General features: G+C 45.2%; 2 protein-coding genes across 5 annotated transcripts in view; one reads left to right on the forward strand and one right to left on the reverse strand.

Annotated features, from left to right (window-relative positions):
• The window catches only part of LOC119962841 (bone morphogenetic protein 2-like), a 252,281-nt gene extending 249,638 nt beyond the window's left edge, over window positions 1–2,643 (reverse strand). The window contains exon 1 of the mRNA XM_038790998.1: window positions 2,569–2,643. The gene's annotated coding sequence lies outside the window, so the exon portion shown is untranslated. The remainder of the gene's footprint in view (window positions 1–2,568) is intronic.
• kif2a (kinesin family member 2A) overlaps window positions 1–24,680 on the forward strand; it is a 188,059-nt gene that overhangs the window by 52,161 nt on the left and 111,218 nt on the right. For all 4 annotated transcript variants that reach the window (XM_038790994.1, XM_038790996.1, XM_038790995.1 and 1 more), the window contains exons 3-6: window positions 7,196–7,315; window positions 10,426–10,477; window positions 15,594–15,713; window positions 24,133–24,233. In XM_038790994.1, coding sequence (XP_038646922.1) covers window positions 7,196–7,315; window positions 10,426–10,477; window positions 15,594–15,713; window positions 24,133–24,233 — 393 coding nt within the window. The remainder of the gene's footprint in view (window positions 1–7,195; window positions 7,316–10,425; window positions 10,478–15,593; window positions 15,714–24,132; window positions 24,234–24,680) is intronic.

Below are 24,680 nucleotides of genomic sequence, written 5' to 3' on the forward strand. Positions count from 1 at the left end.
TCTCTGCTCGACTCTCCAATCCATCTATATTTTGCTGTATTCTCTGACAGTCCTCCTCGCTATCTGCAACTCTTCCAATCTTAGTATCATCTGCAAACTTGCTAATCAGACCACCTATACCATCGTCCAGATCATTTATGTATATCACAAACAACAGTGGTCCGAGCACGGTCCCTGTGGAACACCACTAGTCACCTTTCTCCATTTTGAGACACTCCTTTCCACCACTACTCTCTCTCCTGTTGCCCAGCCAGTTCTTTATCCATCTAGCTAGTACACCCTGAACCCCATACGACTTCACTTTTTCCATCAACCTGCCATGGGAAACTTTATCAAACGCCTTACTGAAGTGCATGTATATGACATCTACAGCCCTTCCCTCATCAATTAACTTTGTCACTTCCTCAAAGAATTAGTAGTAGTTGCTGAGGTTCGGCAACGCCAGTCCCCCCTCGCTACGATTCCGTTCCAGCAACCCCCTCTTTACCCGCGGGGACTTCCCCGCCCAAACAAATCCCAGGATAATTTTATTGATTCTTTTAAAGAAGGACCGCGGAATGAAAATAGGGAGACAGTGAAAAATAAACAGGAATCTCGGGAGGATCGTCATCTTCACTCTGTACTTCGTCTGTACTCTCCCCGCTAGTGGCAGCGGGAGCGCATCCCACCTCCGAAACTCGCTACACCAGCCTAGACAAGTTCAACTTATGCATCTTGCCCCAGTCACGCGCCACTTGTATCCCTAAAACTTTCCCCAACCAGCCTAAACGGTAGCTCCCTCAGCCTATTCTCCTGACCCATCGCCTGCACCACAAACATCTCGCTTTTTGCCATGTTCAACTTGTAGCCCAAAAACCAGCCGACCATTCCCTTGCTGCTCTCAGAGCAATTGCCAGCGGTTCTATGGCCAACCCAAACAGCAGTGGAGAGAGGGGGCATCCCTGTCATGTCCCGCGGTGTAGTCAAAAATTCTCAGATGTCGTTCTGTTCGTCCTTACACTAGCCTCCGGGGCCTGATATAGCAGTTTAACCCAGTCCACAAAGCCCTCTCCAAACCCAAACCGTCCCAGCACCTCCCATAAATAGTCCCACTCCACCCGGTCAAAAGCCTTTTCGGCATCCATTGCCACCACTACCTCCACCTCTCTGCCCTCGGTGGGCATCATAATCACATTGAGTAGCCTTCCTTAGATTGGCTACTAGCTGCCTGCCCTTAACAAACCCCGTTTGGTCCTCCACAATCACGAAGAGTACAGTCTTCGATTCTGGACGCCAGAATCTTGGCCAGCAGTTTAGCGTCTACATTAATCAGAAAAAAAGCAAAAAGAACCCGAACAGCCCCCCAGCACCCAATAACTTAAACTTTAACTATAACTTTGGCTTTAACTTTAAAACTTTCAAACAGGCAAACACAAACACAAGAACACCCCCATTTTTAAGTAAAAGAGCATGCCAAACGACATCGCTAATACGAAGGGCAATCTGCGAACAAATGCAAACATCCCTTAATACACTCTAACTTCAGTCCATGGGTCCTCGGTTCGGCACCAGTCCATGCCCCTTAGCGAATTCCATCGCTTCCTCCGGGTCGTCAAAATAATGTTGCTGTTCCCGGTATGTGACCCAAAGCTGCGCCGGGAAAAGTAGCCTGAACTTCACCTTTTTAAACAGGATCTCTTTAATTTGTCTGTAGGCTGCCCTCCTTCTGGCCACCTCCTGGCTCAGATCCTGGTAGGACATTGTTGTTCCATGAACAGCACTTCGTGCTCTTGGCCCACTGTAGAACCTGCTCCATGTCCACGAACCAATGGAACCTGACCACCATCGCCCGCGCCCCCCCTTCGCGGCTGCCTCGCCTGCAGTCTGTGTGCCCTGTCCAGCTCCAACGGACGCGGGAAGAAATCATCCCCCACCAGCTTCTGCAGCATGTCTGCTACATATGCCGTGGCATCCACTCCCTCGGCCCCCTCCGGGAGCCCAATGATTCTCAGATTCTGCCGGTGAGACCTGTTTTCCAGGTCCTCCAGCCTGTCCATCAGCTTTGATTGTTGCTCCTTCAACTTTCTAATTTCCACGTCCGCTATCGTTTGGAAAACCGCCTGCTCTTCCACTGTCTTCTCCAGTACCTGGACCTTCTTATCCTGAGCGTCCAGCCTCTGGTCCAGTCGCTCCACCGCTTTCTGGAACGGTTCCAAATTATCCCGCTTCAGTGCTGCGAAGCTCTCTTTCATGACCTTCAGCATGTTGTCCAGTTCGGCCATCTTTCCTCCCACTTGAGCTTCCACACCACCTTTGTTCAGCCCCTTCTTCGCCTGTTTTCGCTCCCTTCTGATCTGGATTCCGATCTAGAGAGCTATTGTTTTTCACTCCAGTGCTCAAAAGTTCAAAAAAGTCGGGGGAAAAGGACTTAAAGTCTGACCTGAGCGAGAGCCACCAAATGCGCAACTTACTCCCTCATAGCCACCGCCGGAAGTTGACTTAACTCTTAAGTTAACTTACAACAACAACTACGATGTCAAAGAAAACAGAAAATAAAAACTACTTACCAGTCACCAACTTATCACTTACCTGCTGGCTGTGACGTCACATTTTGATTTCCTTCTACCTCTCACTTGCCCTCGAGTCTCCCTCGTAGGTCTGCCTCTCCATCCTCCCGATGAGGGCGGCACCGTAGCACAATGGTTAGCACTGTTGCTTCACAGCTCCAGGGACCCAGGTTCGATTCCCGGCTTGAGTCATTGTCTGTGCGGAGTCTGTACGTTCTCCCCGTGTCTGATTGGGTTTCCTCCGGGTGCTCCGGTTTCCTCCCACAAGACCCTGAAGGCGTGCTGTTAGGTGATGTGGACATTTTGAATTCCCCCGAGTGTACCCGAACAGCGATGGAGTGTGGTGACTCGGATTTTCACAGTAACTTCATTGCAGTGTTAATGTAAGCCTACTTGTGACAATAAAAGAGATTATTATTAATATGATGAGTACCTCTTTCCCCTCAGCACTCAATTCCTCTCAGCTCCAAATTCTCAATACCCTCTCTCGGCTGAAGTCTCACTCCGGCTGATGGTCATGCACTTGCTCTCTGCCGTGCTCTTGCTTAACCTACGGCCTTATTTACAGCTGAGGTGAGCTGGGATGACTCACACACCAGGTTAAAATTCCTAAGTAATCGCCCTGATGAGGCTTCAGTTGATTGACGGTTGGCTTCTCCCAGAATCCTCTTCTGCCACCTCTACTGGATATGACTGAAACATTGGTTCATCATTAAACAGTGAGATGTTTAAACTTCACAGGTGTCTGTGAAATACCCTCATTCAGGTCCATGTTTAACTAAACATTGGCCACACAATCAAATCGTGTCCACAGTGTAAATACTCCCAGTTACATGTTACGTTGCTTATGGTCACTTTCACAAAGTATGATCTTACAGTCTGTAATAACCAATATTCTCATGATTATACAGAGCATAATACTTTTGTTATTTCATCAAAAAATTCAATTAAAAACTGCCTGCTGGTGCAGCACTGTCATGCAGTGGTTAGCACTGCTGCCTCACGGCGCTGAGGACCCATGTTCGATCCCGGCGCCGGGTCACTGACCTTGTGGAGTTTGCACATTCTCCCCGTGTCTGCGTGGGTCTCACCCCTACAACCCAAAAAGATGTGCAGGGTAGGTGAACTAGCCATGCTAAATTGCCCTTTAAATGCTAAGAAAGTGCCTGCTAAGTCATTCCTTGATTAATGTTTCTAAAACTAAGCCAAACTGACTGGCTTCTCCTTACACTTAAGGGTGCCACATTTGCCACTTTTCATATTCTCTGGCATCTAAGAAAGATTAGAAAATTATGGGAAACCATTCTGCTATCTCAACACCCACTTTCCTTAGCAACCTGAGATGTAAGCAATTGGAATCAGGCAACTTACCCACACTAATTACAGTTAGACTTACCAGTGCATTCTGCTTATCAGTTTTCACCCCATCCATTAGCTCTAGCATCTCCACTTCCACCCAATATTTTGTCAGCTTCCTCTTCCTTGTTAAATATTCATACAAAGTACTCATCAAGTATTCTAGCTTCGCCCTGGGCTTCTAAGCATATATCACCTTCTGTGTCCCTAATAAACCCCACCAGTAAATTTTATGGATTAAAAAAAAATAACTCCTCACAAAACAAATGAGTGAGACAATTTGGTCCAATTTGCTCACCTTCCTATAAAACTGTTGGTTCTACATGTCAGCTTACCACTCTGTCCCTGAATCAGAGGCCCCACTGGGACACCAGCGTACACAATCTAGACTAACACTTAACAACGATGAAAGAATGCTGCATTATCAGTCTTTTGGATGACATGCTAAACTGAAGTCCCAATTACTTGTGGACAAAATGGATCATATTTGAAGCAAAGCAGACTGAGACCAGGATTAGAGTCTGTGGATAGGGAATGGAGTATGTGATGGGCACTGGGGACATTAGTTTTTGTCTTTTTAATGTTTAATTGCAAGAGGTTTCTTCTTATTCTGACACATCGGAGGCAGTGGAGGAAATGAGAGATTGGATTGGATTTGTTTATTGTCACGTGTACCGAGGTACAGTGAAAAGTATTTTTCTGCAAGCAGCTCAACAGATTATTCAGTACATGGAAGAGAAGGGAATTAAACAAATTCAAGAAAATACATGAGAATACATAATAGGGCAACACAAGATATACAGTGTAACTACATAAGCATTGGCATCGGATGAAGCATACAGGGTGTAGTGTCAATGAGGTCAGTCAATATGAGGGTCATTTAGGAGTCTGGTGACAGTGGGGAAGAAGCTGTTTTTGAGTCTGTTCGTGCGTGTTCTCAGACTTCTGTATCTCCTGCCCGATGGAAGAAGTTGGAAAAGTGAGTAAGCCAGGTGGGAGGGATCCTTGATTATGCTGCCCGCTTTCCCCGGCAGCGGGAGGTGTAGATGGAGTCCATGGATAGGAGGCAGGTTCGTGTGATGGTCTGGGCGGTATTCACGACTCTCTGAAGTTCCTTGCGGTCCTGGGCCGAGCAGTTGCCATACCAGGCTGTGATGCAGCCCGATAGGATGCTTTCTATTGTGCACATGTAAAAGTTGGTAAGGGTTAATGTGGACATGCCGAATTTCCTTAGTTTCCTGAGGAAGTATAGGCGCTGTTGTGTTTTCTTGGTGATAGCGTCGACGTGAGTGGACCAGGACAGAGTTTTGGGGATGTGCACCCCTAGGAATTTGAAACTGCTAACTATCTCCACCTCGAGAGAGAGGGTGGCGAGGTAGAGTTGTGTTTCACTTAAGGTACAGGCAGAACCTGATTTTGTTTCTGGATGATAGGGGGGTGGGGTTGGGAGGCAGGGGGGTGGTGGGTAACATATTGGGGAGAAATGGATGTGAGGGCCAAGGATAAATTATTTTGGAACTCCAGAGGGAAAAGGGTGTGGGTGCGGGAAGCAAAGGCAGCTCCGGTGACTCTATGGATATGATTGGTTAGCTATGATTGGTTAGATAAGAATGGATGGATTCAGGTGAGGATTTTCCCACACACTGAACTGAGGAACTAAAGGAGGGTGGTGGTGTTAGTCGTGAGTGTGAGCTGCATTGGTAGAGAAAGATGAAGGATTGTTTACTACGGGTAGTCATGTAGGATATGATTTACAGCGCTGATAAGAGCCTGTGGAGTGCTATGATGGGTGGAAAACTGATTGCTAGGTTGGCAGTGCCATGGTCAGTTCCAAGGTGGGGAGGGGGGGGGGGGGGGGGTTGAGATGGGGGGGCGAGCCTGAAGGGGATGCAAGCGGGGGGGGGGGAGGACATGCCAGCGAAAATGGATTGTGGTGTTGGGTAGAGCCTGATGCTGGTGAGAATGGATTGGGGGGGTGGGGAGAGAGACCAATGCCGGTGATGCTGGATGGGGTTGTCTGGTCACCCTCATGCCTGTGTGGTTAGGGGACGTGACCCAAACATTTAGTGATGGGCAGAGGTTTCCCCTCTGAGGGTCAAGGGTTGGGGGTGTTTGCCAGGTTTGCAGAGTGTTGTGATGTCTGTTGGGAGCGGAACCTTCAACTTAACTTCGAGATTGGGTACCCCAATCTTGGAGGAGCCTGTCTTGCTGACGTCTTTAGGTTCCTACTCCAAAAAAAGTTCAGTAAGAATCTCCCCAAGCTCCAAAGAAATCACAAAAAAGTGTGTGTGGATTGTGATGGGATTTGGACCGGAACAACAGTCTGGATTCCCTCCAGTTTTCCTACCCGAATTGACACTTAAGTCATTTTTTGTTAGAATTGCCCCCCAAGAGAAAGTCACAGGGAAGGATTTACGTTGTCATAAAGGGGATCTCATTATCACATTTTGTCTGCCTCACTCTATGTTCTCGCTGAAGTGACTTGGAACAAAAATAAATTATTTTCCTGTTCCCGTGCTAATTTGATTGTAGTCTACTTTCAGCTCTCCAAATGAACAAACCATAAAATGCTCGCATCCTTTATAATCTGGTTACATTCTGGCTGTGCAGAGTCCAAAATTCCTAAAGTATCAATCTGACCAATTTCTGCTGTCTGGGGAGTAGAAATAATGTAATTCGTCATTTATGTTTTAAATTTCTTGTTTACTTAGCAATTTTCTCCCCTTGCTCTTCTGGGATGTTAAGAAGTACAATTCCATGGGAGCACAGTGGCGCAGTGGTTAGCATTGTTGCCTCACAACGCTGAGGTCCCAGGTTCGATCTCGGCCCTGGGTCACTGTCCGTGTGGAGTTTGCACATTCTCCCTGTGTTTGTGTGGGATTCGCCTCCACAACCCAAAGATGTGCAGGGTAGGTGGATTGGCTACGCTAAATTACCCCTTGATTGGAAAAATAATGAATTGGGTACTCTAAATTTATAAAAAGAAAAAAAACATTTTTTTTTAAAAAAAAAAGTACAATTCCATGAGCAGCAATCGGCCATCATTTGTTATTTGTTTTATTTATGTAAACCTACCTATGGAGTGTCAACAGACTACAAAAACTGATGGGAATTTCCGCCTAGCCCAACCTACCCTGAACACATTCTGGTTGCGTTTCCTGGACAAAAAAGCTGACTGGTTGGGCTGTGGGGGGGAGGGGGTGTGCATTATATAATATTTTAAACGCTAATAAAACTGTATAACTCCCAAGATTTATTGCATCTATAATGTGTGTATTTTTCCCAATTCATAGATTGACCTTGAAAGCGTTTTTGCACTAAACCTAGACCTTGCACCTGATGAAGAAATTGAGCCAAGTCCTGAAACACCACCACCTCCAATACCTTCTATCAAAACTAACAAGATAGTAAAGGTCTGTTAATTCCTTAACAATGTTCAGATATTTGTAGTTTATCTTAACTTCTTCACCTCCAATGTACCTCAGGAGTATACTTAGGATGTCAGTGCAGAGAAATATGATATCCATATTGACTTTGAGAAGATGTTCCTATGACTTTCTCCTTCCTTAATGTGTAATTGCTGATTGAAGTTCTTTTCTCTCCCTCACTGGAGTAGCGGTTGAATACTTTTATGTGTTAAATCCAGTTTGGAAAGTGCCCCCCTTGTGTTTGCTGTCTGTTACAAGTGCATGCCATAGCACTGTGTTCCAGTGTCCTTGCACATTCAATTTACTCACAATTGAGAGATGTCTGCAGCGTTTCATATCACGGTACAATATTTCTGCTCGATTTCTTCTTTAGTTTTCTATATCTTGTGGACTCCTAGGCTTGCTGTCAGGAGCAGTTATGGCATCAGGATTCTTGCCAGCATCAGTGAAGACCAAATTGATGGTTTTGTTTGCAGAACAGCTGGAGACTCTCCAATTGTGTTCATGTGCATAACAAAGTAATTCCCTGTTTGAACCAGAGATGTAGTACAGGAGCAACCCGTTGTAACTGTTCTATCTCTTTGACAGCTACTTAGTTAGGCCCATTCCCTCCATCCTTTTCCCATAGTCCATCTTAATTTTCCTCTCCAAGTTTTAAACTAATCCCCTTTGATAGTTATTGAATCTGTTCTTTCAGGCTGCATATTTCCAATCATCGTAACTCTCTGCTCTAATTTATTTTTGAAAATCCTCATTTTGCCTCTGGCACTTTGGTGTTCTCTAGTTATTTACTGTTATTTATTCTATTACTCCTTGGGATGGAGGGACAACTGGTTTGAGCCCCGGCTGCCCCTGCTCTGCCAGCTCTCGGTTCCCCATGGTCCGCACCATTGTATTGACTCCCTCAGCAATGCTCCTCAGTGATTGGGCCATGCCCTGCAGTGCCTCAGCAAAGCCCACCTGCGACTGGGACAAGCTCCGCAGCACCTCGGCCATTCCCATCTGAGGGCGGGACATGTCCCAAAGAACAACATCAAGGTAGGCCTGGTACTGGGTGACATCCCCCAGCGAGTTGAGCATTCTGCCGAGACCCTCTGCCATGGCCGTCACCGACTGCGCGACACCTTGGACACCTTCTCTGATGGTGCTGACATTGTGCACCAGGCTTTCCACTGCGGTCACCATCCCAGCAGTGTTGGCCTCAGTCCACGCATTGCCGGTGACATCTCCTATGCCCGTAGCCCCTAGGGCTCCTCCAATCGGCTATGGATTTGCTGGAGTGACACTGACATCTCCCCCTGAATGTTCCGCCTGCACTGTATCGTCTCAATCAGCTCCGAGTATCTCTGTACCACAGGCTCAGCATCGGGCGTGGGTCAGCTGGGATCCAGCAGACTTCCGGCTGCTGTCTCACCTGAGGGATCCTGCCTCCACCGAATGTGCATCAGCAGCAGTGGGGTACTCACCAGATTGTGCCCTAGAAGCCTGTTCGCTAACATTTCCCGCCAAGGTGTGTGTACCTGCGCTGGTGGAGGGTGGGGATGACTGCTGTGCCGCGACTATAACAGTTGCATCCACGGAGCTCTCTTCCAAGGTGTTCTCCTCAGTCAGGAGAGGGTGCTGCCCAGTATGGGCTGGCGCCGTCAGCTGATGGACCTGCAGGAGAAAGGACATGTGGTCAGTGGGAGGGATGGGTCAGTCAGTAAGGCAATAACAGCTCACGTTTGACAGGTCCCCCGGGTGGACTCCGGTGGTTCTTCACATCTGCGGCATCTGCCAGCCTTTGCATAGGTGACTAATTTGTCCTCGGCCACCCCTACACCTCCAGGGCACGCTCCTCAAAGGCGGTGAGGATTTTCAAGTCCGGCACCCCTCCGCCAGTCTGGGCACTCTCCCGATGATTATAGGAGAGCTTTTCCTGAGGAGACAGGGGGGGCATCGTTAGGCACTTGCGTGTTTCACCGTGATGGGAGCGGTGGGGGAAGAGTTGGGGGCTGCATGGGGGGTTGGGGGGTGGATGCTTCCTTCGGGGGAGTGGGGGGTGCTGTCTACTCGCTCATGCTGCTGGGGTAGGTCATTGACCTTCTTCCTGCACTGGAGGTCTGTCCTCCTCGTCACACTTTCCGAGCTCACAGCTGCCGCCACCTCATTGGCTGCCTTGTGGCTGACTCTCCGGGACCCTCTGGGGAACAGGACGGCCCTCCTGGCCTCCATGGCGTCTAGCACCTCCCAAGGTCAGCATCCCTGAATCTTGGGGTCGGTCTCCTCGGTTGTTGTGAGCTGGCTGGGGTTGGCTGAGCAAGTGCAGCTTAAGTTGCACCTTGTTAGCAGGGGGCTGGCGAGCATGGTGCCGGCGAATCAACTAGTGAGCCTTCATTTGTGGCGAGAAGCCCATGAGGCCACGTTAAGTGGACCAATTAACGTTGAATTGCGTTGCCGGCCTCACTGAGCCGAGCGCCGGGAAGCCCGTTCAATTCCCGCTCACTACCACTCTTAGAAATTATTATTCCAGAGAATCGAGGCCAATGGGCTGAATGGCATCCTTCTCCACTGTAACAAGTCTGTGATTCTCTGAATGGCTCCTTCTTACAAAACTCGTCCCTTTAGCCTTTCACCATCATTCTCATCCGTAGCACCTTCGCAAGTCCTCCTCCGTCCTATCTTTGTCAACCTCACCCTGCACATGAAGTTCCATGATGTGGAGATGCTGGCGTTGGACTGGGGTAAGCACAGTAAGAAATCCTACCACACCAGGTTAAAGCCCAACAGATTTGTTGGATAGTGATTTGAAACAAGCCTGTTGGACTTTAACTTGGTGTTGTAAGACTTCTTACTATGAAGTTCCAAACCATTCCTTGAAGCACACTAATGTGGGCTTCCAACAATCTTTTGAAATTTCAAGAACCATGTCTGATCATTTTTCTGTCTTCCATACCATCTGTGCCTCTTGTGTAATATTTCATTACCATAATTTCTGTTGTTAAATAAACTACTACTGCAATTTACTTGTTAGAAATAGTATGCTTGGTAGCCTGAGCTGCATTCTTTTGTCTTTAACTTCTAAAACTGTGACAGTGTCTGTGCTTCTTTTAAAGAATCGCCGAACTGTGGCTGCTAAGAATGAAACTCCTGCCAAAGATAACCGAGGTAATTTTAAACTGGGATAATGGTGCATTTTCCATTGTGCATATGTAAATAGTATTATGATATTGTCATAAACACTGAATGTTACAAGATGATTGTTTTAAAATGTTCCCGTTAACTTAAAGTGAAACAAAAAGTTCTGAAAAAGGAGATTGTGAATTCCTGATAAACGCTTCAGTTTGGGGAAATGCCGATGTGTTTTAAAGTTGCCACTGGGAGAGACACTCCAATAGAAACCCATTGAGGTGTAGACTGTCAGTTTTAGCACCTGTCACAGTATCTCACCGAATAAAGGACAGCTTTTGTGGAGACACCAGCAGAAAAAGAACTGGATCTCTCCCAGGAACAGGTCATGCTGTTCTGTCGGAAATGATGGGAGGCAGAAGTGTGTATGTCCTATACTTTTCATGTATGGAACGATCTGTTTGGACTGTAATCAGAACAGTACTTTCCACTGTACCTCAGTACATGTGACAATAAATCCAAATCCTAAAGCTCATTAAGAAAGGGAACAGTTTTTTCAAAAGCCAATTAGACTGTTTAAAGGAGTTGGACATAAGAACCTCTGGATTGTGGATTGTTACAACTATTGTGAAATGAGGGCGAGGAGAATTTGTTGAAGTGTGCCTTACTGGTGGCAGTCATATCTGGGGAAACTCTGGCAGAGTGGAATGCTTGTCGGAGGACACTGGCATTTTTGACGTGGTGTGGCAAGGAGGTAAATCTCTGCTGGAGAACTGGGAATGGATTTGTGCTAGATATGGCTCTTAACTAGTGAAGTGTTTTCCCTCATTGACTAAATTTTGCTAGGGGTCCTTGATGCCACACATAGTCAAATGCTGCTTGATGTTAAGAGCAATCAATCTTGGCTCACTTCTGGAATATTGCTCGTTTTTTTTCATTTTTGGACCAAGGCTGCAGTGAGGTCTGAAGCCGAGTGGGGCTGGTGGAATCCAAACTAAGTATCAGTGAGCATGTTTTTGCTGAGCACTCTCAACGATACCGTCCATCCATCACTTTGGAAATGATTGAGAATAGACTGATGCGGCTGTAAATGGTGGGAGTGGACTTGTCCTGCTTTTTGTGAGAGGGAACCGGAGCACCCGGATGAAACCCACGCAGACACAGGGAGAACGTGCAGACTCCGCACAGACAGTGACCCAAACCAGGAATATAACCCGTAACCCTGGCACTGTCACAACAGTGCTAACCACTGTACTACCATGCTGCTTCACCCCAGGAATAAACATTCTTTCCAATAGGTATCTTTTACATAAAAACAAACTTTAATTTAAGCACAGAATTAACAATTTTAACATCAAAGGAATAGATTTACAATTAACAGTTAAACAGGTCTTAAACACAAGGAAAAAATACTTCCTACCTACACCTGCCACTAATTCCAATTAAGCAACCCAAAACAGTTTGAATACCATTTATAAGTTAAGTTAACAAAACAGGTCACTTGCATAGCTGTATAGAGAGTTCATTTGAAGAACAGATCCAGTACACTTCTGCTCAACCTAACAAGCATTTGGCAAAACTGCTGTTCAACTTAAAATTCTATATCAGGCTGCCTAACTACAGACAACCTGGTCCTCCCATTAATTCACATCTTCTGTATCCCACTATGTTACATAACCTGCTTAGCTAGGACTAAATACAATCTCTCAAATTATCTATACCCCAGGGAACCATCCAAAATATAAACAATGTTCCATTAGCCATCTCTCTGTAAACAAGTAAATGGTTCAAATCAATATTTACTTCAGCTTTTATGACTTCTTTTTTTAAAATAAATTTAGAGTACCCAATTAATTTTTCCAATTAAGGGGCAATTTAGCGTGGCCAATCCACCTCCCTGCACATCTTTGGGTTGTGGGGGCGAAACCCACGCAGACACGGGGAGAATGTACAAACTCCACGCGGACAGTGACCCAGAGCTGGGATCGAACCTGGGACCTCAGTGCCGTGAGGCATCAGGGCTAACCCACTGCGCCACCATGCTGCCCACAGCTTTTATGACTTCTTAATTACAGCTTTAGTAAATATTGCTTGTATGTATTTTAAACCAGGTTTATTAATAACATTACTGCCACAAATATAAAATATATATAACAATTTATACATCATCACATCATGAACCTATGGATAATGCTGAGAACCAGTGTGTAGATAGGGAGCAAATAATGAAGACTTAAGATATTGGCACACATTACTGAATAGAGACGGGAGATGTTGGCTCTGCTGTAACTGGGAAGGATTGACTCATACATGAAGAGGTGCAGTTGACGTGTGTCAAACTTGTTGGAGAAGTCAAATAGGGGTAACCGCCACAGTCGAATAATATAGGTGGTTATTGACTTTGACCAGGTAGTATAAATGCTTGCTTAATTAAGTTGAATAACTAACTTGTTATTAGGTCTGTAGATTTCTTCAAGGAATATCAAATTCTTGTTAGCTACCTGAATTGTACACCTTTTGCGTCATATTTAAAGTTTTTGATCTTGGGATTAAATCCCTCAAACGCTGAACTCCAAAATTCAGGTTGATATGAGATGAAATCTGGAAATATTAGGAAATATACTTCCTTGCACTTGATCTTCTCTCCACTGGCTTTATCAACATTGTAACAATATTTAACTTGATGTAGCTGAAGGAGGTTCTTTGGGAAGAAGGCATTGAGGCTGCAGATAATGTTCAACTCCTTTATCATTCTGATTTGCAAAGCTGTTTCAAGTGTTATGTACTTTAATCCATGTGAAATTACTGATTAAACCAGATTTCTTTTTCAGAAATGAATATATTGCTTCAAACCAAATGTGTCAAATTTGTTTATTGTTTAATATCCAGGTTTTTAAATCCTTAAATTCAGTAAACCCAAGTTTATTATGTTGTAAATATTTCCCCATTACATGACAAAAGCCTCATGAGACATGAATGAAGACAACAGTGAAACAAGATTTTTTTTAAATGTATGTATATGTTGAAAATGCATTTGTTTATTAATTTACCAGATGTGGGCATTGCTGGCTTGCGAAGGAGTGGTGAGCTACCTTTTTGAACCACTGCAGTCCATGTGGTGTAGGCACACACTGGAGTGTTGTTAGGGGGACAGTTCAAGCATTTTGACTCAGCGACAGTGAAGGAAGGGCAATATACTTCCAAGTCAGGATGGTGAGTGGCTTGGAGGGTAACTTCCAGTTGATGGTGATGCCATGTACATAGAACATATAGTGCAGAAGGAGGCCATTCGGCCTATCGAATCTGCACCGACCCACTTAAGCCCTCACTGCCACCCTATCCCAATAACCCCTCCTAATCTGTTTGGTCACTAAGGGCAATTTATCATGGCCAATCCACCTAACCTGCACATCTTTGGACTGTGGGAGGAAACCGGAGCACCCGGAGGAAACTCACGCAGACATGGGGAGAACGTGCAGACTCCGCACAGACAGTGACTCAGTGGGGAATCGAACCTGGGACCCTGGCGCTATGAAGCCACAGTGCTAGCCACTTGTGCTGCCCTACGGGTGCCCTACATGTGTCTGTATACAAGTAACATTTGCACCACACAAGTACCAGGCAATGACCATCTCCAACAAAAGAGAATCTAATCCATTGCCCCATGACATTCAATGGCATTACTGTCACTGATTTCTCCCTCCCCCCCCCCCCCCCCCCCCCCCCACTCCTTCAACATCCTGGGGTTATCATTGACAAGAAACTGAACTTGACTGGCCATATAAATACAGTGGCTACAACAGCAGGTCAAAGACTAGGAATCCTGCATCAAGTAATTCACCTCCTCACTACCCAAAGCTTACCCACCATCCACAAGATGCAAGTCAGGAGTGTGATTGAATACTGTCCACATGCCTGGATGAGTGCAGCTCCAACACCACTCCAGAAGCTTGACACCATACAGGACAAAGCAGTTTGGTTAGCAAATTATCCACAAACACTCACTCCCTCCACCATCAACACACAGTGGCAGCCATGTGTACCACCTACAAAATGCATTGCCGCAACTCACCAAGGCTCCTTAGACAGCACCTTCCAAACCCACAAACTCTTAACATGTGGAAGGATAAGGGCAGCAGATTAACAGGAATAGCACCACCTGGAATTTACCACCCAGTCATGCACCACTTTGACTCGGAAATATATCGCCCTTCATTCGCCCGTACCTATGTCAAATTCCTGGAACTTTCCCCTAGCAGAACTGTGGAATATAGACAGCAGCAATTTAAGATTTAATTGCTTAAATTTGGGACAGCATGGTAGCACTGTTCACAGCGTCAGGGTCCCAGGTTCGATTTCTGGCTTGGGCCACTGTTTGTGCGGAGTCTGCACGTTCTACGTGTCTACGTGGGTTTCCTCCATTCTTGAGCTACACATCAGAATGGCAGTGCTTCTGATATCTCACCAGCCCTGCCTGGAAAAAAGAAGTGCTGTTAGGTGAATTGGACATTCTGAATTCTCCCTCTGTGTACCCGAACAGGTGCCGGAATGTGGCGACTAGGGGCTTTTCACGGTAACTTCAGTGTTAATGTAAGCCGACTTGTGAAACTAATAAAGATTATTATTAAGAAGGCAGCTTACCACCACCTTCTCGAGGGCAATTCGGGAAGGGAAATAAATGCTAGCCTAGCCAGTGATGCCCACATCCCAGGAATGGATTAAAAAAAGAATAGTTTGGCAGCAAATTGATATGAATTTGCGCAAATATGTACTTGGATTGCACACAAAAATGGAGTTAATATTCATCCTTGCCTGTACCTCAACACTTCCTTCCCAAAAACTACCTCCAGCTACATCAGACTAACCATTGGTCCAATATCGATACTGCCAGTTAAGAAATATCAATATAAATAAGTGTACAATGCTGATATTTCCAGGTTTTAATTAGTTGGATACAATAGTGATGACAATTACAAAGTACTGTGGGTGCCTTTTTTCTTTACCGAGGTCTTGTTCAGAGTAATTAGGACGTGGTTTGTGTTGTTTCAGCTTGAGCTTGGAAGGTTTTACAGTTATTTTGTACTAATTGTGTGGTTTATTTATTGCGTTGAGAAAGTTTGTCGAACTGCAATTAATTGTGTTTCTATTCTCTCAGTTGCATCGACCCGATCAAGACCGAGTCAGCTTCCAGAGCATTCTTTAGCTACTCATCAGAATGGCAGTGCTTCTGATATCTCACCAGCCCAGTCTGGAAAAAAAGATTTTGCACCACCATGTAAGTACAATATGATTGTGTGTCTTATATGAAATATACTAGCTGGTGTGAAATTCTGCGGGACACCAAAGTCAAGAGCCAAACAAAGGTGAAGCAGGCTATAAGGATAACTGAACAACAGTGCTGTTACTTTCAAATAACACTCACTATTCTTATTTCTATACATTTTCCATTCTTCACACAAACATACAAATTAGGAGCAGGAGTAGGTCACTCGGTACCTCAAGCCTCTCCGCCATTCAATAAGATCACGGCCGATCTGATTTTAACCTCAACCCCACATTCCTACCTGTCCCCAATGCACTCCACCCCCTTGTTAATCAAGAATCTATCAGGCTCTGCCTTAAAAATATTTAAAGACTCTGATTCCACTGTCTTTTGAGGAAGAGAGTCCAGAGGCTCATGACCTTCTGAGAGAAAAATGTTCTCCTCCTGCATCTTAAATGAGTGACCCCTTATTTTAAACAGTGACCTCTAGTTCTCGATTCTCTGATAAGAGGAAACATCCTCTTCTCATCCACCCTGTCAGTACCCCTCAGGGTCTTAAGGTTTTGATCAAGTCGCCTCTTACTCTTCTAAACTTGTGGATACAATCTAACCTCTCCAACCTTTTCTCATAAGACAACTTAGCCATTCCTGGTATGAGTCTAGTAACCCTTCTCTAAACTGCCTTAACTCATTCATATCTTTCTTTAAATAAGGAGACCAATACTGTACACAGTGCTCCAGATATGGTCTCATTGATGCCCTGTACAATGAAGCATAACCTCCCTACTTTTGTAATCGATTCCCCTCAAAATAAACAATAACATTCTATTAGCTTTTCCAATTACTTGCAGTGTTAATCTAAGCCTCCTTGTGACAATAAAGATTATTATTATTACTTGTATACTAAACTTTTGTTATTCATGCACTAGGAAGGGCAACACTGTGGCCTAGTGGTTAGCACAACCGCTTCACGGCGCTGAGGTCCCAGGTTCGATCCCGGCTCTGGGTCACTGTCCGTGTGGAGTTTGCACATTCTCCCCGTGTCTGCGTGGGTTTCGCCCCCACAACCCAAAAATGTGCAGAGTAGGTGGATTGGCCACGCTAAATTGCCCCTTAATTGGAAAAAATAATTGGGTAATCTAAATTTATTTTTAAAAAATCCATGCACTAGGACACCCAGACCCAAACTCTCACCATTTAGATGATAAGCTTTTTATTCTTCCTGCCAAAATGAACAATTTCATATTTTTACACTCCATTTTATACTCCATTTACCTGATTTTTGCCCATTCAAACACCCCCTTACCTAGCTGTATCCCTTTGTAGTCTCCTTACGTCCTCTTCACAATTTATTTTTATACCTATCTTTGTGTCGTCAGGATATTTAACAACCATACCTTCAGTCCCTTCATCCAAGTCATTTATATAAGTTGTAATAAGTCGAGGCTTCAGCACTGATTGATCTGTGTGGCACACTACTCTGCTCAGTCTAGCAACTGGGCTCCAACCATCCTCAAGTGCTTTCTTAACTTTTATTTTACTTATCCTCTGTAAATGATATTTCTGTAAAGAGTTTAACTAGAATTGAGAAAACAAAATAACGATTGATGAACTTAAGCAATGAATTATCTTGTAGGGCTGGAGGACCTAGGAGATGGGAAGGGGTGAGATCATGAAAGGATTTGAAAACCAGGATGAGAAAATAAATAGCAGTTGAATTTTGATGAAACATGTCAATACTAATGGTCGACACAAGAATTGTGTCTAATTTCATAACAACTCTGAAACAAAGATGAGCAGTGAATTTTCTCATTCTAACATGACATTACAAAATGCTGATTGAATTTTGAAAGCAAATAAAGTCTTTGAGGGCAAATGATTAGATAGAAGGAAGCATTGTTTGAGAGACTACTTTTTGGTTGGACGGGGCAATTGATGGCAGATTAAGGGTAAGCAGGAAAGTGGGTAGCAATGGGAGTGCGGTGACTGTAAGAAGGGATAGTGAAAGGAAAGGATGAAAGGGTACTGGACATTAATGGAATGAATGGGTTAGACATATACTCAGAAGGAACCTACAGAAGGCTGCATTTTGTCCACAACCGTCAAATGTATTATTACTTCTTTGGGTAGTAGATCCTTTCCATACCTGACTGCCCACCAAAAAGTAACAACAAGGGAACTGAAGATGAGAAGAAAAAAAGAGTTCAGGGAAGAGGAGCAATAAAAAGAGAAATACCAATTGTAATAAAGGTAGTTAAGACTATCATAGTCTGATTTACAATATGCAATGCCACAGGCAGTCGACTAAAATCAAAGGTGATGTAATTTAATTTTAAAATGCATCTTTTATTAGTTGTTTACAGCACTTTTTCATGATTACAATACTGACTTTTAGGTCACATCAGCGATAGACCTATTAACTTTGGTAACATAATAGTTACTATTTTTAAAAGTAACTGGTTAGCGTGCAGCGTTTACATGTTTCGGCCACAGGGTGTCTCTGCAAAGCTGCCTACGCTGGGCTCTCTGGCCTAGAAGTGTCAAAAGAATGGTGAAGCCTGCTTGGATTGGATTGGATTTGTTTATTGTCATGTGTGGAATGAAAAGTATTGTTCTGCGTACAGTCCAGACAGATCATTCCATATATGACAAAAAAATAGGGCATACATAAATACACAATGTAACTACATAGACACGGGCATCGGGTGAAGCATAGAGGAGTGTAGTACTACTCAGTAGAGAAGATGAAGATGTGTGGAGATCAGATCAGTCCATAAGAGGGCCATTCAGGAGTCTGGTAACAGAGAGGAAGAAGCTGCTTTTGAATCTGTTAGTGTGTGTTCTCAGACTTTTGTATCTCCTCCCCGATAGAAGAAGTTGGAAGAGTGAGTAAGGCGGGTGGGAGGGGTCTTTGATTATGCTGCCCGCTTTCCAAGGCAGCAGGAGGTGTAGACAGAGCCAATGGATGGGAGGTGGGTTCGCATAATGGACTGGGCCGTGTTCACAACTCTCTAGTTTCTTACGGTCTTGAGCTGAGCAGTTGCCATACCAGGCTGTGATACAGCCAGATAGGATGCTTTCAGTGGAGCATCTGTAAAAGTTGGTACGGGTCAACGTAGACATGCTGAATTTCCTTAGTTTCCTAAGAAAGTATAGGCGGAGTTGCGCTTTCTTGGTCGTAGCGTCGAGGTGGGTGGACCAGGACAGATGGTTGGTGATATGCACACCTAGGAAATTTGAAGCTGTCAACCATCTCCACCTGCAGACAAGGGTATGTACGATAATTTGCTTCCTGAAGTCCAGGACCTGCTCTTTAGTTTTGCTGACTCTGAGGGAGAGATTGTTGTCATTACACAACTCCACTAGGCTCTCTATCTCCCTCCTGAATTCTGACTCAACATTGTTCGAGATCCAACCCAAAACGGTTGTGTCATCAGCGAACTTGTAGATGAAGTTGGAGCCAAATTTTGCCCCATAGTCGTGTGTGTATAGAGAGTATAGTAGGGGGCTAAGTACGCAGCCTTGTTGGGCCAGGTATTGAGCACTATCGTGGAGGAGGTGTTGTTGTTTATCTTTACTGATTGTGGTCTATGGGTCAGAAAGCCGATGATCCTGTTGCAGAGGGAGGAGCCAAGTCCTAGGTTTTGGAGCTTTGATATGAGCTTGGCTGGGATTATGGTGTTGAAGGCAGAGCTGTAGACAATGAATAGGAGTCTGACATAGGAGCCCTTGTTGCCGAGATGCTCCAGGGATGAGTGTAGGGCCAGGGAGATGGTGTCTGCTGTGGATCGGTTGTGGCAGTATGTGAATTGCAGTGGATCAAGGCATTCTGGGAGTATGGAGTTGATGTGTCTCATGACAAACCTCTCGAAGTACTTCATAATGATCAATGTCAAGGCCACTAGACTATAGTCGTTGAGGCACGTTGCCTGGTTCTTCTTTGGCATCGATGTGATGGTGGTCGTCTTGAAGCAGGTGGAAAGCTCTGAACGGAGTAGGGAGCGTTTGAAGATGCCGGTCCGCGCAGGATCTGAGTGCCAGGGACCCTGTCAGCACCCGTCGCTTTCCAAGGGTTCACTTTCAAGAAGGCCTATCTGACTTTGGACGCTGTGACGGTACGTATGGGTGTGTCTGAGGCTGCTGGGGCTGTTGAACGGTTTGATGGTTTCCTGCTCGAATTGAGCATAGAATGCATTGAGTTCATCGGGGAGGAGTGCACTGCTGCCGGAAATTCCACTCTGCTTTGCTTTGTAACCCGTTACATTGTTTAAGCCGTGCCACAACCGACGAGAGTCTGTGTGATTGGTCTGTGATTTTAGCTTAGTCTGATATTGTCTCTTGGCATCCCTGATGACTTTGCGGAGGTCGTACCTGGATTTCCTGTAATGGTCAGGGTCACCTGTCTTGAATGCCTCAGACCTGGCCTTCAGTAGGGGGTCAATCTCCCGGTTGGGAAATGTACGTACTACTTTCTTTGGCACCCAGTCTTCTACACACTTGCTGATTAAAGTTGTTACACTGGTAGCATACTTGTTTAGGTTGGCTGCTGAATTATTAAATATGGACCAATCTCTTCTGTTGCCTGTTCTGTTGCCTCGGACCAGCACTGCACGACCTTGTTAACTGGATTCTCCCTCTTAGGTGTTTGTTTGTATGCCGGGGGAAGGAGCACCGTCTTATGGTCCGATTTCCGAAGTGCAGTCGATGGATGGATCACCCTTGATTTTGTGTAGCAGTGGTCGAGAGTGTTTGCTCCCCTGGTGGGACAGGAGATGTGTTGGTGGAATTTTGGCAGTACACTCTTGAGGTTGGCCTGGTTGAACTCCCGGACCACGATGAACACCTCCTCGAGGTGTTCTGCTTCGTTGTTATTGATGTACAATTCATCAAGCGCCTTCTTCACTTCTGCCCGGGGTGGGATGCAGACCGCTCTGATAATGGCTGAATTAAACTCCTGTGGAAGGTGGTATGGCGGCACTTCACAGTCAGGTATTCTAAGTCAGGGGAGCAGTAGTTCGCCAGGGTTTCCAATTCCGAGCACCAGAAAGAATTGATGAGGAGGCAAACCCCTCCACCCTTCGCATTGCCTGATGAAGCCATGCAGTCCACCTGCTGTATTGAGAATTCTTCAGATTGTATTGCGCAGTCTGGTAAGGCAGGGGCGAGCTATGTATCCGTGAAAAAGCACACAGAAGTGTCTTGCTTCCCTCTGAGAGGTAGGTCTAGCATTAAGCTCACCCAGCTTGTTTTCGATCGCTTGGATATTTGCCAGGAGTATGCTGGGGAGAGGAGACTTGAAACAGCGTTGTTTTAGTCCAACTTGCAGACCGCCGCGTGAGGGGGTAGGTGATCGGAGGGCAGGCCGACCCTTGGGACAAGCTGCCGTCCAGACATGCTTCTGGAATGGGCAGTCGCATTTGTAGTGGAGATGCAGTCACAGAGCCAGGGACGATATGAGGGGTTATTGGCGGCCACATGCATTAGCAAGAGGTGGTGCCGACAATGCGTGCCACCCACGCCAACACCGCACGGTTGTCATCCACGGTGGAGGCATTGGTTTCGGCTATGGATCAACATGTCCAAGGCCTGGGGTATTCTGTGCAGGTGCTGGCCGAGGCCCAGGACAGGGTTGCCATCTCACAGGCAACCATGTGCCAGAGCCACCTAGACATTGCAACGCCGCTCGGCCCAGTCACAGCGGGCCATGGCTGGGAACATCGGCTGTGTTATCATCTGCCTGAATCCTATTGGCTGAGGACTATTGGTTATCCCATAGGAGCTCCCTCAATGAGGATGAGTGGGGCAATTATTAGTAGTTGCATCTGAATAAATAGAGCTGGCCAGTGTGGTACTGGCTAGAGAAGGAAGCAGTGGTGGACTACTGCTGATGTGTACGTATTGTTGTAAGTAAAGTTACTTTTTGTTTGACTCTACAAACTCGTGCTGGATTCTTTGAAGCCCTCACAGGCGGCATTGCCCAGGTGCTCACTGACGTTGCGCAGACACGGTGGGAAGTGGACCAGTCCCAGAGGGAGATGGCGCAGTCACCGGCTGATGCGACACAAACCCTGAAGGTGGTGGCACAGTCAATGGATGATGTGGCACAGTCCCAGACGGAGACCAGAGCAGGCCTCCAGGACTGACAGTGCCAGGTGATGGGGGAGCCTCGAGATAGCTCCACTTGCACCAGCAGGCAGATCAGAGCGGCTCCATGTCACCCGGGACACCCGAGCAGCCGCTGGGCCCATTCAGGCCTGGTTGCCCCAGAAGACGGCTGCCAACAGAGACCCAGGTCGCAGGGCAGGAATCACAGCACACTGCCTCCACTCCTTCTGTACCGTCTGGGAAACCAAGATGTAACGTTAGGGCCCTTATAGCCAAAACGTTAGACACTAGTTAAGTTGGCATGGTTTAGTTATAGGGGCTAGGACACAAATCTGTAAATATTTGTTCACATTAACACATTAAACACCTGTTACCACTGTTACAACCTGCCTCGGTGCTCCATTTGAGTGGTGGGCTGGAGTGGGCTAGCCAGAGAAATGGGAGCGAGGGGTGGGGGGTGTGTGTCAGGCAATGGATGGGCTGGGATCCGTCACCTATTCCAGCACGTCACCCTCCACAGTAGATAAAAAGGACAAGTTTCTTCCAATGAAATTGACAAATTCTCACTGAGACATATAGAATATAAAGTGAGAAATATAAATTTGGTTAAAATGGTATACAGAAAGCAAAATTAAAGATTAGGGAAGGTAGATGAATTAAAAATGGCTGGCAGATAATAAAGTTATTTTAAGTTCTAATTTTAATTTCTAAATCCTGAATGCTATTTATCTTCTCATAAAACATAGAATCATAAAGTTTACAGTGCAGAAGGAGGCCATTCGGCCCATCAGCTCTGCACCAGCCCTTGGAAAGAGCATCCTACTTAAGCCCACGCCTCCAGCCTATCCCCATAACCCAGTAACCCCACCTAACCTTTTGGACACGAAGGGCCAATCCACCTAACCTGCACATCTTTGGACTGTGGGAGGAAACCGGAGCACCCGGAGAGAACCCACGCAGACACAGGGAGAACGTGCACACTCCGCACAGATACCCGAGGCCGGAATTGAACCTGGGTCCGGGCTGTGAGGTAGCAGTGGTAACTACTATGCCACCGTGCCACCACAGGGAATGAGACTCCACATTTCTAAAATTACATACTTTGGACCAGAGGCTGTTCAGTAATTGGTATTTTTCACACTGTTTAAAAGTTTGTTATTTCTTTTTTAGTAGCCAATTCATTTTTTCCCAATTAAGGGGCAATTTAGCGTGGCCAATCCACCTACCCTGCACATCTTTGGGTTATGCGGGCGAAACCCACGCAGACTCGGGGAGAATGTGCAAACTCCACACGAACAGTGACCTAGAGCCGGGATTGAACCTGGGACCTCGGCGATGTGAGGCAGCAGTGCTACCCACTATGCCACTGTGCTGCCCTAAAAGCTTGTTATTTCTGAATGTACTTGCTCAAACTTTTACAGAAATTTTAGTGTGGAACTAATGGGCAAGTTCATACAGTTGCATTCATTTTAATGCGGAGTCTTTATCGGTGAAGACTGCAGCAATGCACCCTGTGTAGATCGAAGTATTTCTGACAGCATCTTTTAGATTTGCGCTTTTAACTAGACATTTGCAGACCTAGAAGTTACAACCCAATTTGTAATATTGAGCAATGTTGGCGTCACTGTTATTCTTATCATAAAATCCAACCAAATAAACAAATTCAAAATCCCTGATAATGATAACAATTTCAGGAAAATCCCTGTATGCCAGTAATGTGCATCTACAGTGTACACTGGCCAAATACGGACTAGTTTATAACTGTTGTAACTGTTTATAACCCTGAGACTACAGCAATTGATCCTTGTTCCTTCTGGTCAATGCATAAAATTTGGAGGCTATAAAAGAATGTCCTGAGGTAGCTAATAGTTTTTTGCTTCTTCTGTATTGGAGAAAAATGTGCATCCCACATTCTGTCCTTCTGCCTTAGATGTGCATTGATTAATTTTTTTCACCCCTCCTAGTTTTTGAGACACTAGCTTGCCATGCTCGCACTTCCAATTGGTGCGTTCTTGTGGAATGAATAACTGGGACTCTGTAATTAGTGTGAACTTGTAGATTACAGCACAGAATTTTAAGGTCTTTGTGATTGTAATTAGGAGCTTGAAAAATCTATTTGGTTTGTACAAATTAGATACATATTTTGTTGTATCAAAGCATATGTGAAACCATAGATATCTATTTTCATCATTAGTCATGCAATTTCTTAGTGTTTAGAATCAAAATTGCACGTGCTGACAGTGCTTCTAAATAACTGTTACTTAGCCAGTTTTTTCACCTGACTGACAAAATACATACGAACTGTTCTGATACATTAATCTTTCAGCACGCAGAAAATCAAATTGTGTGAAAGAAGTTGAAAAACTCCAGGAAAAACGTGAAAAGAGGCGAATACAGCAACAAGAGATGAGAGAGAAAAGAGCTCAGGTTTGCAATCATTTATTGCACAAAATGCTTTCTTTTCAATCATTTATTGCACAAAATGTTTTCTTTTTTCACCCATACCCTGAGTTTCAACACTGGTAGACTTTACTTTTTTACTTGTTTATTCTTTGCCATAATTTACTTATCTAACAGGTAATTTGCAACACTTGATTGATTATGTTCAGATGCTAAAAGATGCTGGGTTGTTCATGCAATCACTTGGAATTTCATCTCTCCTGACCTGTTTGCAGAAATTTCTCGTGCCACATTAGATCTTAGTATGTTAGGAATTGGGGGCAATTAAGATTTTAAAAATGAAATTGGGATAAAGTAAAAAGGTGAGTTAATAACGGCAGCTGTCTAAAGGGATTTTAACATGCAAGTTAGCATACCAATGAGAAAAGCAAATGTTTACTTATGTGGCAAGGGAAAAAAATTGGCTATAGAAGA

The sequence above is a fragment of the Scyliorhinus canicula genome, chromosome 3 (genome assembly GCF_902713615.1).
Source record: "Scyliorhinus canicula chromosome 3, sScyCan1.1, whole genome shotgun sequence".
In the NCBI taxonomy this organism is placed as follows: domain Eukaryota; kingdom Metazoa; phylum Chordata; class Chondrichthyes; order Carcharhiniformes; family Scyliorhinidae; genus Scyliorhinus; species Scyliorhinus canicula.